The sequence below is a fragment of the Macaca nemestrina genome, chromosome 5, assembly GCF_043159975.1.
Source record: "Macaca nemestrina isolate mMacNem1 chromosome 5, mMacNem.hap1, whole genome shotgun sequence".
NCBI lineage: Eukaryota > Metazoa > Chordata > Mammalia > Primates > Cercopithecidae > Macaca > Macaca nemestrina.
In genome coordinates, this window is record NC_092129.1 from 151036152 (window position 1) to 151051484 (window position 15333).

At 54.1% G+C, this 15333-nt stretch overlaps 2 protein-coding genes across 2 annotated transcripts; one reads left to right on the plus strand and one right to left on the minus strand.

Annotated features, from left to right (window-relative positions):
• Positions 1-28: 28 nt before the first annotated feature.
• LOC105497608 (von Willebrand factor A domain containing 7) lies at positions 29-13945 on the plus strand. Its single transcript, XM_011768826.2, has 17 exons — positions 29-383; positions 696-944; positions 1221-1502; positions 2026-2122; positions 2854-2964; positions 4048-4243; positions 4362-4531; positions 7692-7804; positions 8029-8145; positions 8606-8791; positions 10041-10173; positions 10273-10425; positions 10537-10629; positions 11327-11628; positions 11708-11847; positions 12037-12211; positions 12324-13945. Exons 2-17 carry the CDS (start codon positions 711-713, stop codon positions 12495-12497), a joined length of 2676 nt encoding a protein of 891 aa, XP_011767128.2. The 5' UTR covers positions 29-383; positions 696-710; the 3' UTR covers positions 12498-13945.
• LOC105497614 (suppressor APC domain containing 1) lies at positions 13513-15284 on the minus strand. Its single transcript, XM_011768839.2, has 5 exons — positions 14920-15284; positions 14533-14673; positions 13930-14025; positions 13735-13824; positions 13513-13649 (listed from the first exon to the last, which is right to left on the minus strand). Exons 1-5 carry the CDS (start codon positions 15031-15033, stop codon positions 13554-13556), a joined length of 537 nt encoding a protein of 178 aa, XP_011767141.1. The 5' UTR covers positions 15034-15284; the 3' UTR covers positions 13513-13553.
• Positions 15285-15333: the final 49 nt, after the last annotated feature.

Here is a 15333-nt window from a genome sequence, read left to right on the forward strand (position 1 = left end):
GAGGGGAGCAGAGGGGCTGGGTGCCTGAATCCCTGGGGGTTGCAGGGTGAGAGTGAGGCCCTGGTTCTGGAGGGCAGAGGGGCGGGTCTGTCTGGGTCTGTCCCTGGCACTGTGCCAGGCCTGAGTCACGCTGCTCACTCCCTTCCTCCTCCCCAGCTTTCATTCACCTCCGCACTGCGGCCAAGGGAGGCCCGCCCTGCCATGGGCTGCTGCCTGTGGCCTTGGGCAGGCATGAGCAAAGGGGCCAGGGGGGTTGCCTGTCCTCCCCCACCCTGTGGGGGCCTTCCTCCCCCTCTACTGGGCCTCGGTTAATTATAACTCTGACCTAAGTGCCCTGTGACGTCGTGCCCGGGCCAGCCCTTCCTAGGAGACCCAGCAACCAGGTAGGGGAGGGCCTGAGAGGACTCAGGCTTCCTGTGCATGGGGAGTGTTTCTGCAGCAGGGCTGGGAACTCAGCCAGGGACTGGGGAGGGGGGCCTGGGGGAGGAACCCTGGACCCCTCTCCTGGCAGCTGTGTATGTCCCTAATGGTCAGATGAGGCCCTCAGGTTGTCTGGGTGACAGAGAGGGCGGGGAAGCCAGGCTGCAGCAGACGCGACTTTTGAGGTAAAGCAGGTGCCCATGGAGACCCGCAGAGCTGGCCTGCCCTGGAATTGCAGCTGCTTCCTCCTCCCTTGAGAGCCTTCTGTCTCCCAGGTCCATGTCTCAGCCATGCTCCCCACGGAAGTGCCCCAGTCCCACCCGGGCCCCTCAGTGTTGCTTCTGCTGCAGCTGCTGCTGCCCCCCACATCTGCCTTCTTCCCCAACATCTGGAGCCTGCTGGCTGCCCCTGGCTCCATCACCCACCAAGACCTAACTGAGGAGGCAGCACTCAACGTCACCCTGCAGCTCTTCCTGGAGCGGCCACCCCCAGGCCGCCCCCCTCTTCGTCTTGAGGACTTCCTGGTGAGCATCCCAGGGTCCTGTCACACCCCTGCCAGAGTCCCCAATTCCTGGGGCCTCTACTCCGTGAGGGCTCTGGTTGCCAAGAGAAGAGACACCCATGGCCCCATCCCTGCAGCAACAATCCCCAGTAGTCTTGGTCCTGAAATTAGGAGTCCCCCTCCTTTGTGGGGCTCAGGACCCTCATACCCAGCCTTGAGTGTCAGTTGCTGAGATAAGGTGGGCAACAGTCAATCCAAAGGGCCTCCCTGGAGCCCCGTCCTCCGCTATTCTCCCCAGGGTCGAACACTCCTTGCCGATGACCTCTTTGCCGCCTACTTTGGACCTGGTTCTCCTTCTCGGCGGTTCCGAGCAGCCTTAGGTGAGGTGTCTCGTGCCAATGCGGCCCAGGACTTCCTGCCGACTTCCAGGAATGACCCCGACCTGCACTTTGATGCTGAGCGACTGGATCAGGGACGCGCGCAACTGGTAGGGGCTCTGCGGGAGACCCTGGTGGCAACCAGAGCCCTTGACCACACCCTGGCTCGCCAGCGCCTCGGGGCTGCACTTCATGCCCTGCAGGTGAGAACAGGGTTGGGTTGATGGTCAGAGGGGTCTTCATGTCCGGGATAGAGAGCATCCTATGGTGCCTTCTTGATCATGCCTTCTCCACTCTGGAAGGGGTGGGCACTGGCACGTGGTGCCCCGAGGTTGTGTCCCAGTTCCCCACCTCCAAGCTGGCAGTGCTTCCTGTAGGAACAGCAAGGAGGGCACTGTGGCTGGAGGGAAGTGAGGGTGAGAGAGGAAGGCTGTGAGGTCAGAGAGCTGAGGGAGCAGCACATGCTGCAGGACCCTGCAGGCCCAGAGAGGCCTTGGGTTAGACTCTGAGCTGGGAAGAGATGCTGGGACAGTTTCCACCCGGGCAAAGCTCTGCTCTGAGCATGGAGAGGGGGCGGTGGAGGGGACTTGGGGTGTCTGGTGGGAGTAGTGGGAGTAGGAGGGGACTTTCCAGGTGGGGAACTCAAAGGAGTGGCATATTAATGCTGGGGATGGTGAGAAAGGTCAGACTAGTGCCTCATTCCCCTTCTCCTGTCCTCTGGACCAGGATTTCTACAGTCATAGCAACTGGGTGGAGCTGGGTGAGCAGCAGCCACACCCTCACCTCCTCTGGCCAAGACAGGAGCTCCAGAACCTGGCACAAGGTACGGCTGTGACCCTGGCGGTGAGGCGGGAGTCCACAGGGCTACCTCAGTCCACCCAGCCACTGTGTCACATTCTGAGGTCCCAGAGGGTGTGATGTTACTTAATCTCCACAAGGACTGAAGTCCCCCAGTCCAAGCAATGCCTGGCTCGGTTAAGCAGCTTCCCCAACGTCACACAGGGAAAAACAGCTAGGACCAGGTCTCCAGAACTCAGTCCCGTCTTAAGTGTGGCTTCTTCCCCGCACTGACTCACACGGGGCCTTCTCCCACAGCTGCCTCATCCTCTCGCCTGGAAGCTGCCTCCTGTCCACAACTCACAGAGGGTGCAGTCCCCATAGGATTGGTCCCTACACGTACTGTTTGGGTTTTTTTCTTATTATTTATTTATGTATTTATTTTTTAGAGATGAGGTCTCACTATGTGGCACAGGCTGGTCTCAAACTCCTAGACTCAAGCAATCTGCCCGCCTCTGCCTTCTAAAGTGCTAGGATTACAGGCGTGAGCCACCGGCGCCCAGCCTGTGCTGTGTTTTCTAGCACGGCCCCAGTTTCAAACATTCAGGCTCACTGTGGGCCCATGATCCTAGGTTTTAGTTCAGAAAGCCTTGCTAGGGAACTTCTGGGCTTTCACTTCATCCCAGCTGGGAGGAAAAGGTGAAGAGGTTAGGGTGTGTGGGGATAAAGGCTGGGGGTGGCAGAATCTTGGGTTCTAGTCCTGCCCTCTCTTCCCAGTGGCTGATCCTACCTGCTCTGATTGCGAGGCGTTGAGCTGCCCTGGGAATTGGCTGGGCTTCACACTCCTCACCTCTGGCTACTTTGGAACTCATCCCCCGAAACCTCCAGGTACCAGACAAGAAAGTTCCCCAGAAGTAAGGGGAGAAAGTCACTCCCTTACAGGATCTCTGTCCTGTAGGCCCGTATGCCTTTGCTATGGCATCTCCTCCTAGGAGGAGAGGATGCTGGGAACAGGGTGGGTGGAGGAAAGTCCCCTGAGGAGGCTGTGGTGGGGTTGAGGTAGGGGAGCAACTTCTTCCTCCACTGATAGGATTTCTCCCTTGTCATAGGCAGCTTTGGGGGACTGGCTGGAGGGATCAGGGGATCCACCATGTGCTGTGCTGATTGACTACGGCGCCCTAAGATTTACTCCAGAATTTCCCTCCACAAAGCATCATCCTTTTTTTTTTTTTTTTGAGACAGAGTTTTGCTCTTGTTGCCCAGGCTGGAGTGCAGTGGCGCGATCTCGGCTCACCGCAACCTCCGCCTCCCGGGTTGAAGTGATTCTCCTGCCTCAGCCTCCCGAGTAGCTGGGATTACAGGCATGAGTCACCACGCCTGGCTAATTTTGTATTTTTAGTAGAGACGGGGTTTCATCATGTTCGCCAGGCTGGTCTCAAACTCCTGACTTCAGGTGATCTGCCCGCCTTGGCCTCCCAAAGTGCTGGGATTACTGGTGTGAGCCACCTTGCCCAGTCATCATTTATTTATTTATTTATTTATTTATTTATTTATTTGAGACTGAGTCTCGCTCTGCCGCCCAGGCTGGAGTGCAGTGGCACGATCTCGGTTCGGTTCACTGCAACCTCCACCTCTTGGGATCAAGCTATTCTCCTTCCTCAGTCTCCTAAGTAGCTGGGATTACAAGCATGCGCCACCACACTTGTCTAATTTTTATAGTTTTAGTAGAGACAGAGTTTCACCATGTTGGCCAGGCTGGTCTCGAGCTCCTGATCTCAGATGATCTGCCTGCCTCAACTTCCCAAAGTGCTAGGATTTCAGGCGTGAGCCACTGCGCCCACCCCCATCATCATTTCTTGCTGAACCCTTGCTGAGGGGTGAGAGGGTCAGGCCAGGTCTGAAAGGGCCTCATTTTCTTAGGAGGCAGTGGGTTTTTGACCTCCACTCTCCAGATCCCTTTCCCCAACCCAGGGAAATGTAGCCACGGGGGCCATTTTGACCTGAGCAGCTCCCAGCCACCGAGGGGAGGCATCAACAAGGACAGCACATCCCCAGGCTTCTCCCCTCACCACATGCTGCACCTCCAGGCTGCAAAACTGGCCCTTCTAGCCTCCATCCAGGCCTTCGGCCTTCTGCGAAGCCGCCTGGGAGACAGGGATTTCTCCAGGTGAGTGGCCTCCTAGGGATGGACCCCCTCATGGGTAGGCATTCCTGTGGGAACTGAGAAACCAGACACTGGAGACAAACGTGCAGACCCTTCACTGTGTCTCTGGCTTGCTCCCCAGGCTGCTGGACATCACCCCAGCCTCCAGCCTGAGCTTTGTCCTGGACACCACGGGCAGCATGGGTGAGGAGATCAACGCTGCCAAAATCCAGGCTCGCCACATTGTGGAGCAGCGGAGGGGCAGCCCCATGGAGCCTATCCACTATGTCCTGGTGCCTTTTCATGACCCAGGTAAGTGTGGTCTGGCTAGGACAGTAGAGGGGAGGAAAATTCAAGGTAAGGGATAGACTGGGCATGGTGGCTCACGCCTGTAATCCCAGCACTTTGGGAGGCTGAGGCAGGTGGATCACCTGAGGTTGGGAGTTTGAGACCAGCCTGACCAACATGGAGAAACCCCGTCTCTACTAAAAATACAAAATTAGCCGGGCGTAGTGGTGCATGCCTGTAATCGCAGCTACTCGGGAGGCTGAGGCAGGAGAATCGCTTGAACCCGGGAGGCGGAGGTTGCGGTGAACCGAGATCGCAACTTTGCACTCCAGCCTGGGCAACAAGAGCAAAAAACTCCGTCTCAGAAAAAAAAAAAAAAAAAAAGAAAGAAAAGAAAAAAAGGTAAGGGATAAAGGCCTGTGGTGAGGAAGTGGGCTCGTGGTGGCACTTCCTGTAGTAGTCCTGAGTGAGCCTCTATGGTGTGCATACAGAAAATTAGCAGCAACCTGGGTGGGGTGGCTCACAACTGTAATCCCAGCACTTTGGGAGGCAGAGGTGGGAAGATCGTTTGAACCCAGAAGTTCAAGACCAACCTGGGCGACACAGAGATTCAGGTCTCCACAAAAAAATTAATAAAAATGATGTGTGGGAGTGGTGGCGCATGCCTATAGTCCCAGCTACTTGGGAAGCGGAGGCAGGAGGATCACTTGAGCCCAGGAGATTGAGGGTGCAGTGAGCCGTGATGGCACTACTGCACTCCAGGGTGGCCTGGGTGACGCCGTGAGGCCCTGTCTCTAAAAAAAAACAAAAAAACAAAAACAAAAACAAAAAAAGATAACTAGCAGCCTTGTCTCCCGCTGTGTCTAAAATGACAGCACTTTCCATTAGTTTAATGCATGATTCATACTTTGGCACGTGGCCTCTGCTTTCTTAGCCTTTCATGCTAATAAGCCATTTTCTTTTTTTTCTTTTTCTTTTTCTTTTTTTTTTTTTTTTGAGACGGAGTCTTGCTCTGTCGCCCAGGCTGGAGTGCAGTGCAAGATCTGGGCTCACTGCAAGCTCCGCCTCCTGGGTTCCAGCCATTCTCCTGCCTCAGCCTCCCGAGTAGCTGGGACTACAGGCGCCCACCACCTTGCCCGGCTAATTTTTGTATTTTTAGTACAGACGGGGTTTCACTGTGTTAGCCAGGATGGTCTCAATCTCCTGACCTCGTAATCTGCCTGCTTTGGCCTCCCAAAGTGCTGGGATTACAGGCGTGAGCCACCGCGCCCGGCCGCCATTTTCAATTCTCTCCATTTCCTATAGACAGAGATGGGGATGAAGATGGAGTTGGTGGGGCCAGGCTTCTGGGAAGCCTCTGAGATAGCTAGCTACATTGTATTCCTTTCCCATTGACTGGAAGTTAGACTCTCTGGCTTGAGTCTGACTGTGTCCCTTTAGGCTGGTCATGTAAACTTTCTTTGCCTGGATTTCATCATCCATAAAGTGGGTCAGTATCAGTTATGTATCGGTTAGGGTGGGGCAGGAACAAATCACAATGGTGGAATGACGTCAGTTAAGGCTATTTTCACTTCTTTTGTGGATCTTCAGTTGCTTCAGGCTACCTGGATGTATAAGTGCAGGTCACAGGGGATATGATGGCTTAGCTTGGGCTCAGAGGCCTGACACCTCCCTCATCCTGCCTAACTCCCAGAGTTGAAATGATGATCAAATAAAATGCCTACTGGGCTGAGAGTTGCCTAAGTTTGAGTCTTATTTGTCTGCATACATCCTACAGTGGCCGGCATTTATTTATAATAGAGAATTATTATGTTTGATGAAGATATAAATAAAGGTATAATTAAGAACTTAGCACTTATGTGTCAAAGCACTATCTTAAAATTTGCAAAATCAACTCATTTAGTCCTCCCAATAAGCCTCTGAGGTAAGTGCTATTCTGTCTCTTTTCTTATGAGGAAACCCAGTGTTTTTTCCTTTTTTTTTTTTTTTTTTTTTTGGAGTCTCACTCTGTCACCCAGGCTGGAGTGCAATGATACGATCATGGCTCACTGCAGCCTTGATTCAAGTGATCCTCCTGCCTCAGCCTCATGAGTAGCTGGGACTACAGACAAGCACCACCATATCTGGCTAATTTTTGTGTTTTTTTGGTAGAGATGGGGTCTCACTATGTTACCCAGGCTGATTTTGAGCTCCTGGGCTCAAGTGATCCTCCCACTTCAGCCTCTCAAAGTGCTGGGATTATAGGCGTGACCAGGTTTTTTTTGTTTGTTTGTTTTTGGTTTTTTTTGTTTTTTGTTTTTTGTTTTTTTTTGTTTGTTTGTTTTGTTTTTTGAGAGGAGTCTCGCTCTGTCGCCCAGGCTGGAGTGCAGTGGCGCGATCTCGGCTCACTGCAAGCTCCGCCTCCTGGGTTTACGCCATTCTCCTGCCTCAGCCTCCCGAGTAGCTGGGACTACAGGCGCCCGCCACCGCGCCCGGCTAATTTTTTGTATTTTTAGTAGAGACGGGGTTTCACCGTGGTCTCGATCTCCTGACCTTGTGATCCGCCCGCCTCGGCCTCCCAAAGTGCTGGGATTACAGGCGTGAGCCACCGCGCCCGGCCTTTTTTTTTTTTTTAATATATGTACATGTACCCAATAAAGGCCTACAGGAAATGCCACCATTTTTTTAAGGGAGTGGAGGCCCACCTTCTCACCAGGGACACCTAGGTCTGCCCTGCCCTGCCCCGCCCCGCCCTGACAAGTGTGACTCTTTTTTTTTTTTTTTTTGAGACGAAGTCTCACTCTGCCGCCAGACTGGAGTGCAGTGGCACGATCTTGTCTCACTGCAACCTCCACCTCCTGGGTTCAAGTGATTCTCCTGCCTCAGCCTCCCCAGTAGCTGGGGCACGTGCCACCACACCCAGCTAACTTTTGTATTTTTTAGTAGAGACAGGGTTTCAGCAATTTGGCCAGGATGGTCTTGATCTCTTGACCTCATGATCCACCTGCCTTGGCTTCCCAAAGTGCTAGGATTACAGGTGTGAGCCACTGCGCCTGGCCAAGTATGAGTCTTATAATGGGGTATTGTTATTTCACTACTTGTCCACTCCAGAAGCACATAGGGACCCTCAACTGGGGAAGTGGCACTGGGTAGGAATGAGGGGAGCTCTTTCCTCACTTATCTTAACTTCCTTTCCCCTTCCCAGGGTTTGGCCCTGTCTTTACAGCCAGTGACCCTGACAGCTTCTGGCAACAGCTTAATGAGATCCACGCCTTGGGGGGTGGAGACGAGCCTGAGATGTGCCTGTCAGCCCTGCAGGTCTGGCCCCTCCGCTCTTCCCTTCTTATCCCCACCGCGTTTCCTGGCCCCGCCACCAGGGGGAGCTAGATCCCTCCTGGGGCTCCCCGCTACCTTCAGAACCTACATCCACTAGCTTCACTCCAGGATTACCGGGCCATATTCCCTTCTGCTTCATCCTCCTTGGCTCTACCCATTCCCCTCCTGCTGCCATTGTTAACACTGGTCGTTGTCTTCCCTGCCAGCTGGCCCTGCTGCACACACCTCCACTCTCAGACATCTTTGTCTTCACGGATGCCTCCCCTAAGGATGCCTTTCTCACCAACCAGGTGGAATCCCTGACTCAGGAACGGCGCTGCCGGGTGAGCAGAGCTGGTGAGAGACCCAGTGTTAGCCTCCCAGGGATGTGAGAGACCCTGTGATGACAATCTCATCACGAGGGTTGCACCACACTATGGTGGCCCGACAAGCCTTGGCACATGGGAGAAGCAGACAATGAACGAAACCTTTCCTGATACCTTTAATGATACACGTAGGAGACCCCACCCTTAATAATGCAGAATTTTTATTTGAACCTGCCCAGTAAACAATGTGAAGAACTGGGGATCTAGTCGCCAAAAATCCACTGTGACAAGGGGGTGGCCAACTACTAACTGAAGGCAGGGGGTTGTCATTGGGAGACCCCATCCTAGCAGCCAGAAGGCAGGCAGAGACCTTATCACGAACCATCAGCTCTGGAGAAAGCTTGAGCACAGGGATTCTCCTTCATAATAGTGGATGGCACTTGGACACCCCAACCACCGAGCTCTCTTCTGGCCACAGGTAACATTCCTGGTGACTGAAGACACCTCAAGGGTTCAGGGCCGAGCTCGGCGTGAGATCTTGTCCCCTCTGCGTTTTGAGCCATACAAAGCAGTGGCCCTGGCCTCAGGAGGAGAAGTGATCTTCACCAAAGACCAGCACATTGGAGACGTGGCAGCCATTGTTGGGGACAGCATGGCTGCCCTGGTGAGCAAGTGGGGGCCAGGGCCCTCACTTAGGAACTGAAGGGTGGTCAGGCTGCACCTCTCTTTTTATAGGAGAAAGGGGAATCACTCTCACTGCTGTGTTGTTCTTCCAGTCACGGGGCAGGAAAGGAAGTTTCTCCCCCTCTGAGATCCATGGCTAGCCATTTCTTTTTTTTTGAGATGGAGTCTCACTGTCACCCAGGCTGGAGTGCAGTGGCGCGATCTTGGCTCACTGCAAGCTCTGCCTCCCAGGTTCAAGGGATTCTCCTGCCTCAGCCTCCCGAGTACCTGGAGTTAAGGCACCCACCACCAGGCCCGGCTAATTTTTGTATTTTTTAAGTAGAGCCAGGGTTTCACCAGTTTTTTGGCCAGGTTGGTCTCGAACTCCTGACCTCAAGTGATCCGCCCACCTTCGCCTCCCACAGTGCTGGGATTATAGGCTCGAGGCACTGCGCCTGGCCTGTATTGTCCTTTTATATCAGTAAACCCCTCCCCGCTTGGCTTCCAGTATTCTGCCTTCAGCATTACCACAGGAAGTCCTACCGTCTTTCTGGGGAGGTGGCTTGTATTTTGCAGAGGCAGAGTCTTGCTTTATTGACTAGGCTGGTCTTGAACCCCTGGCCTCAAGTGATCCTCCTGTCTTGGTCTCCCAGGTGCTGGGATTACAGACATGAGCCACTATGCCTGGCCCATCATCTTTTAATGGGGCACAAGATGTGATTGTCTCATCCTGAATCCCTTGCCTCCAACTTTGTCCCTGACCATAATAACTTCATCCCTGGCCCTGTGCCCCTCTCTCACTGTACCCCTTTCTCTCTGTGTGACGTGGTTTTTTTCTTTTTTTTTTTTTTAAGACAGAGTCTTGCACTGTCACCCGGGCTGGAGTGCAATGGTGCGATCTTGGCTCACTGCAACCTCCGCCTCCTGGGTTCAAGCAATTCTCCTGCCCCAGCCTCCCAAGTAGCTGAGATTATAGGCACCCACCACCACACCTGGCTAATTTTTTTTTTTTTTTTTTTTTTTTTTTTTTTTTTTTTTAGTAGAGACATAGTTTCACTATGTTAGCCAGGCTGGTCTCGAACTCCTGACCTTGTGATTCGCCTGCCTCAGCCTCCCAAAGTGCTGGGATTACAAGCGTGAGCCACCACACCCGGCCCAATGACATGGTTTCTTCCTATCTCCCCTATCTTCTTTGTTTCATCCCATACCTCATCTTCTCCCCCATTTTCTGGTCCTGCTGATCCCTCAAGGTGACTCTTCCCCTGGACCCTCCTTTTGCGGTGCCTGGGCGGCCACTTGTGTTCAGTGTGGATGGGCTGCTCCAGAAGATCACAGTCCGGATCCACGGGGACATCAGCAGCTTCTGGATCAAGAACCCTGCAGGTACGTCTGAAGGCAAAGGGAAGAATGGCGACTGGGGAATAGACAGTCGAGGGGATGTACTCAAGGAGAGCCAGTGTTTCATTTCTTCCCTGACCCCAGGGGTCTCCCAGGACCAGAAGGAAGGCACGGGTCCTCTAGGTCACACTCACCGCTTTGGGCAGTTCTGGATGGTGACCATGCATGACCCTCCACAGATAGGAACCTGGGAGATCCAGGTCACAGCTGAGGACACCCCCGGGGTGAGAGTGCAAGGTAAGGAGGGAGGTGTTCCTGGGAAAGGAAAGGAGAGACTGCAGGCCTCGGAGAACACGATCAGTCACATTCCTTTCAGGAAGGGCTCTGACTGCCTTTGCCCTTTCCCAGCCCAGACCTCCCTGGACTTCCTCTTCCACTTTGGGATCTCCATGGAGGATGGACCCCACCCTGGCCTCTACCCCCTGACTCAGCCAGTTGCAGGTACCTCTATTCCCTGAGCCCCCACCCACCTAACCCCCAGTTATTTATTTATTTATTTTTTCCGCTCGCCACCCAGGCTGGAGTGCAGTGGTGCGATCTTGGCTCACTGCAAGCTCCACCTCCCAGGTTCACGCCATTCTCCTGCCTCAGCCTCCTGAGTAGCTGGGACTACAGGCGCCCGCCACCACGCCCGGCTAATGTTTTGTATTTTTGGTAGAGATGGGGTTTCGCTGTGTTAGCCAGGATGGTCTCCATCACTTGACTTCGTGATCCGCCCACCTCCGCCTCCCAAAGCGCTGGGATTACAGGCGTGAGCCACCGCGCCCGGCCAAACCCCCAGTTTTATATATATATATGTGTGTGTGTGTGTATATATGTGTGTGTGTATATATATATAACGTATATATGTATACATACATCTATGCATATGCATAACTTTTATATTGAGTTATAATTTACATAATGTGCACTAAAGTGTACAGTTTGATGGATTTCATATAATACGCCCAGTTCAGGATATAGGACATTTCCAGCACCCCAGAACTCCCTCCTGATACTCCCCATCGATACCCCTTGAAGGTAACCTATTTTTCCATCCATACTCCCCAGAGGGAACCCTTATTTTGAAGGCCATTAATTCTTTTCTCCCTGTGTCTCCGAATCTCACAATGTTCTCCCCTCCTCGCCCCTGTCCCAGGTCTCCAGACCCAGCTGCTGGTAGAAGTGACAGGGTTGGGTTCCCAAGCGAATCCTGGGGATCCTCAGCCGCATTTCTCCCACGTCATCCTTCGAGGGGTCCCAGACGGTGCCGAACTAGGCCGGGTGCCTTTGGAGCCCGTGGGACCTCCGGAGCGAGGTCTCCTCGCAGCCTCGCTGCCGCCCACGCTGCTGTCCACCCCTAGACCCTTCTCCCTGGAGCTGATTGGCCAGGACGGAGCGGGGCGGCGCCTGCACAGGGCTGCCCCTCAGCCTAGCACTGTAGTCCCTGTCCTTCTGGAGGTGAGACACTAGGGGAAAAATGCAGCTGGGGCTGGAAAGAGTTGGAGCGGCCCCTTCCCTGACGAGCCCTTCTCTGCAGCTTAGTGCGCTCTCGGGTTTCTTGGCCCCGGGCAGCAAGGTCCCGCTCAGTCTGCGCATCGCCAGCTTCTCGGGCCCTCAGGATCTTGACCTTAGGACTTCTGTCAACCCCAGCTTCTCCCTCACCTCCAACCTCTCCAGGTGAGGCCCCTGAACCCTCCAGCTCCCTCTGGCATCTTGTCTCGCCCGTGCTTATCCCAAGCCCCGCCCCTGGCCCCTTCCGATTGGCTCTCAGAATCCTCCTCTCACCTCACGTGCCCCTGGGGGCGTCCCCTGACTCTGGGCTCTGGACAGCCAGGGGCTTTAGCGACGCCTATATCGTCTCTCCAGGGCTCACCTGGAACTGAATGAGTCGGTCTGGGGCCGCCTGTGGCTGGAGGTCCCAGACTCAGCGGCCCCAGATTCCGTGGTGATGGTGACTGTGACTGCAGCGGGACGAGAAGACAGCCCAGTGCCCCCGACTCATGCTTTCCTCCGGCTCCTGGTATTGGCCCCAGCCCCGCAGGTGAGGCACCGCTACTTTCCATCACAGGGTAGGCAAGGCAGGGGGAGGGTGGTGTAGGTTTAATTTGAGTACACTCTGGCACACCCTGTCATTCTCTTCCTCTTCCCCGCAGGACCAGCTCGCCACCCCTACCGGCTCATCTGACCCAACCCTCACCACGGCCACCCCTGCCTTTTCCCCCTTCACATTGGTGACTCAAGGCAGGGCTGGGGCAGGGTTGGCGGGCAGCCCCTGGTGGGGCACAGTTGGAGGGTTGCTTCTTCTGCGAGGCCTGGCCTCCTGGTGACACAACAGACTGTAGAGGGATGGGTCTCCAGCACTATTTTCAACCTGCCCCATTGGTAAGAAGACCCGGGACACATTTGTCACATAGGCCTTAGGACCTTGCCTCTCCTAGCTGGGATGAAGATTTTCTTTTTCTTTTTTTTGAGACGGAGTTTTGCTCTTGTTGCCCAGGCTGGAGTGCAGTGGCGCCATCTCGGCTCACTGCAACCTCCGCCTCCCAGGTTCAAGCAGTTCTCCTGACTCAGCCTCCCAAGTAGCTGGGATCACAGGTGCCCACCACCATGCCCGGCTAATTTTTTGTATTTTTAGTAAAGACAGGGTTTCACTATGTTGGCAAGGCTGGTCTCGAACTCCTGACCTCAGGTGATCCAACTGCCTCGGCCTCCCAAAGTGCTGGGATTACAGGCGTGAGCCACCGCGCCCCACCAATGAAGGTTTTCTTTCTCCAGCACATCCCTTTCCTTTCTTAAAAACTTCAAGACTGGGGCTGGGCGCGGTGGCTCATGCCTGTAATCCCAGCACTCTGCGAGGCTGAGGCAGGAGGATCACTTGAGCCCAGGAGGTTTAGGCTGCAGTGAGCTGTGGTCGCACCACTGCACTACAGCCTGAGCGACAGTAAGACGTATCACAGAAACAAAACAAAACAAAACAAAACAAAAAACCCCGTAAGACTGGGATAGAGGGCAATGGATTTTCCCACAATGCACTTTTCCTAACCCTATGAGAAACAAACCAAAGACATTTTTGGAGAAAGTTGCTTTCTGGAGCAGCTTTGGTTTTATTTTTGTATTTAAGGCTGAAGGACAGTTTCAATAAACATGTCTTCTCCCCAGAGGGATTTCAAAGATCATTTTTGCACGTCATATAGGGGAGAATGAGGACGTGAGACACCAAGAAGGTGAAGTTTTCAGGAGCAGAGGAGAAACATTACACCAAGATGTCTGAACTTCATTGACTCACTACCTGGAGCCATTTTTTAGCTGTTGAGTTAAGAAACAGAAAAAGGAGCCTGGGGCTTCTGACTGTTTCACCAGGCTTAGGGGAGTGAGAGGAGGGTTTAGACACGGGTAGGGCCTCTTGGCCCATTGGTGCAGCCCCGCTGAGCCATCTCCTCCTTTGGCTGGGTGACTCCTTTCTGCTGCCTTGACAACTCCTGGAGGAGAGGAGAAACAGATGGGGCCTCTGGGCTCCTCCCAGCCCTGTAGGGTGGGGCTCCTGCCCTCTCTCTTGAAGTTTACCTGTTTCCGCCACAAGTTCTGCTTCCTTCGTCTTTCCTTTGAATCCTGGGTGGTGCAGGAACTAGCCTTGTTCAGTGGACTTGGGGAGAACTGGAGGGGAAATTCACTGTGTTTTCTGTTAAGCCAGCACTGACCCCAACAACTCCCCTCACTAGTCCAGCTTCCCAAAAGTCTAAACTGAAACAATAAACTCACCTTCTCATGAATCAGATTCTGCAAACAGATGTTCACCTTTTGAATCTGGGCTAACGGGGGGCCACCAGGCTCTGAGTGTAAATCTGTTAGAAAATTCTAGAGGAGGAGTTGGAGGCTGACAACATGGTGAAAACCTGAGGTCCATCTGCCACTCTATTCTGGTCACCACAGGCCATCCCTCTCATCCGGATTCCCTCATCCCAGTACCCTCCCAGGCAGGTGGGAAAATCCAATACTCTTCACTTCCATCTCTTTAGCAGGTCAGTTCCTCCATCCCCTCAAATAGCATAACACCCCCTTTCCCTACTCTTCATGGAGCCTCCCTGTCCATCCCTGCCCCATTGGAATAATCCGGCCACGCCCTCATCTCCATGGAGTGATCCAAATCCCTCTGAATGGAATGCAGACCAGCTTCCTCCAGCCCCAACAATGAACACCAACTTAACACTTGGTGGCATCCTGTCATTACGGTGCTGCCTCCAATTCATGATCCCTGACCATTAACCCTCCCCTCTCCAGAGTGGTCTCAGGCTGTGTCTACACATTCCTTGTTCCTCCCTCCCTGGCCCTCCCCCCATTCACACAGAGGGGCAGCCCCCATACCTCACCAAGGGCCCCTAGATGCAGCTGCTGTTGCTGTGCCTCCTTCAGACGGTCTTCAAACCAGGCCTGGCCATGTTGTAGCAGCTCCAGCCCCTGCCACAGGGCATCCTGTTCTCTCTCCAGAGCCTGCATCCTCTGCAGCTGGGAAAGGCAAGCACAGAGGCTGACTCTTGTGCCACAGCAGGGCTCTGGGTTATGGCCCTTTCTCTCCACCCCTGGTTGGGTTCACTGTGTGGTCACTGAGTGTGAACCCAGACTGGCCACTGAGGACCTGGAGGGCAAGGGGAGGCAGGTGGGAACACTGTGGGCCCTCAAATTGAATGGAAACATAAAGGGCAGGTCTATGGAGAGACTTCCCCTGGGACCTCTTGTTGTACTGATACTCACCCAAAGGAAGAAGCTCCGGGCCCCCGGGTCTTGGCGGCTTGTTCCCAGCGGCAGCAGCAGGACTGTGTAGGGAACCTGCACCAAGGGCATCCCGCCAGAGCCCTGGCTCCCCATGGCTCTGAAGTGGGAAGGGTGGAGCCACTCCCACTGGTGCAGCCCGGGCTGGTCCCTCCCTTCCACCCCTGCCTTGCACCCATCCTGCCTCTGTCAGCCTCTCAGGCCCCTTCCTGCTGTGTCTGTCTGAGGCTGGCGTGTTCCTACTTGAGAAGAGAGACCATCTCCCTTGGGCCCCTCTGTCTTCCCTCTAATCTGTTTTGTAGGGCCTCTCTGAAGTGGTTTGTTCTCATGAACGATCCTTGGGTAGAATCTGAGAGTCTTCCTACAGCAAGGACACTGTATTTTTATTGAGGCAGG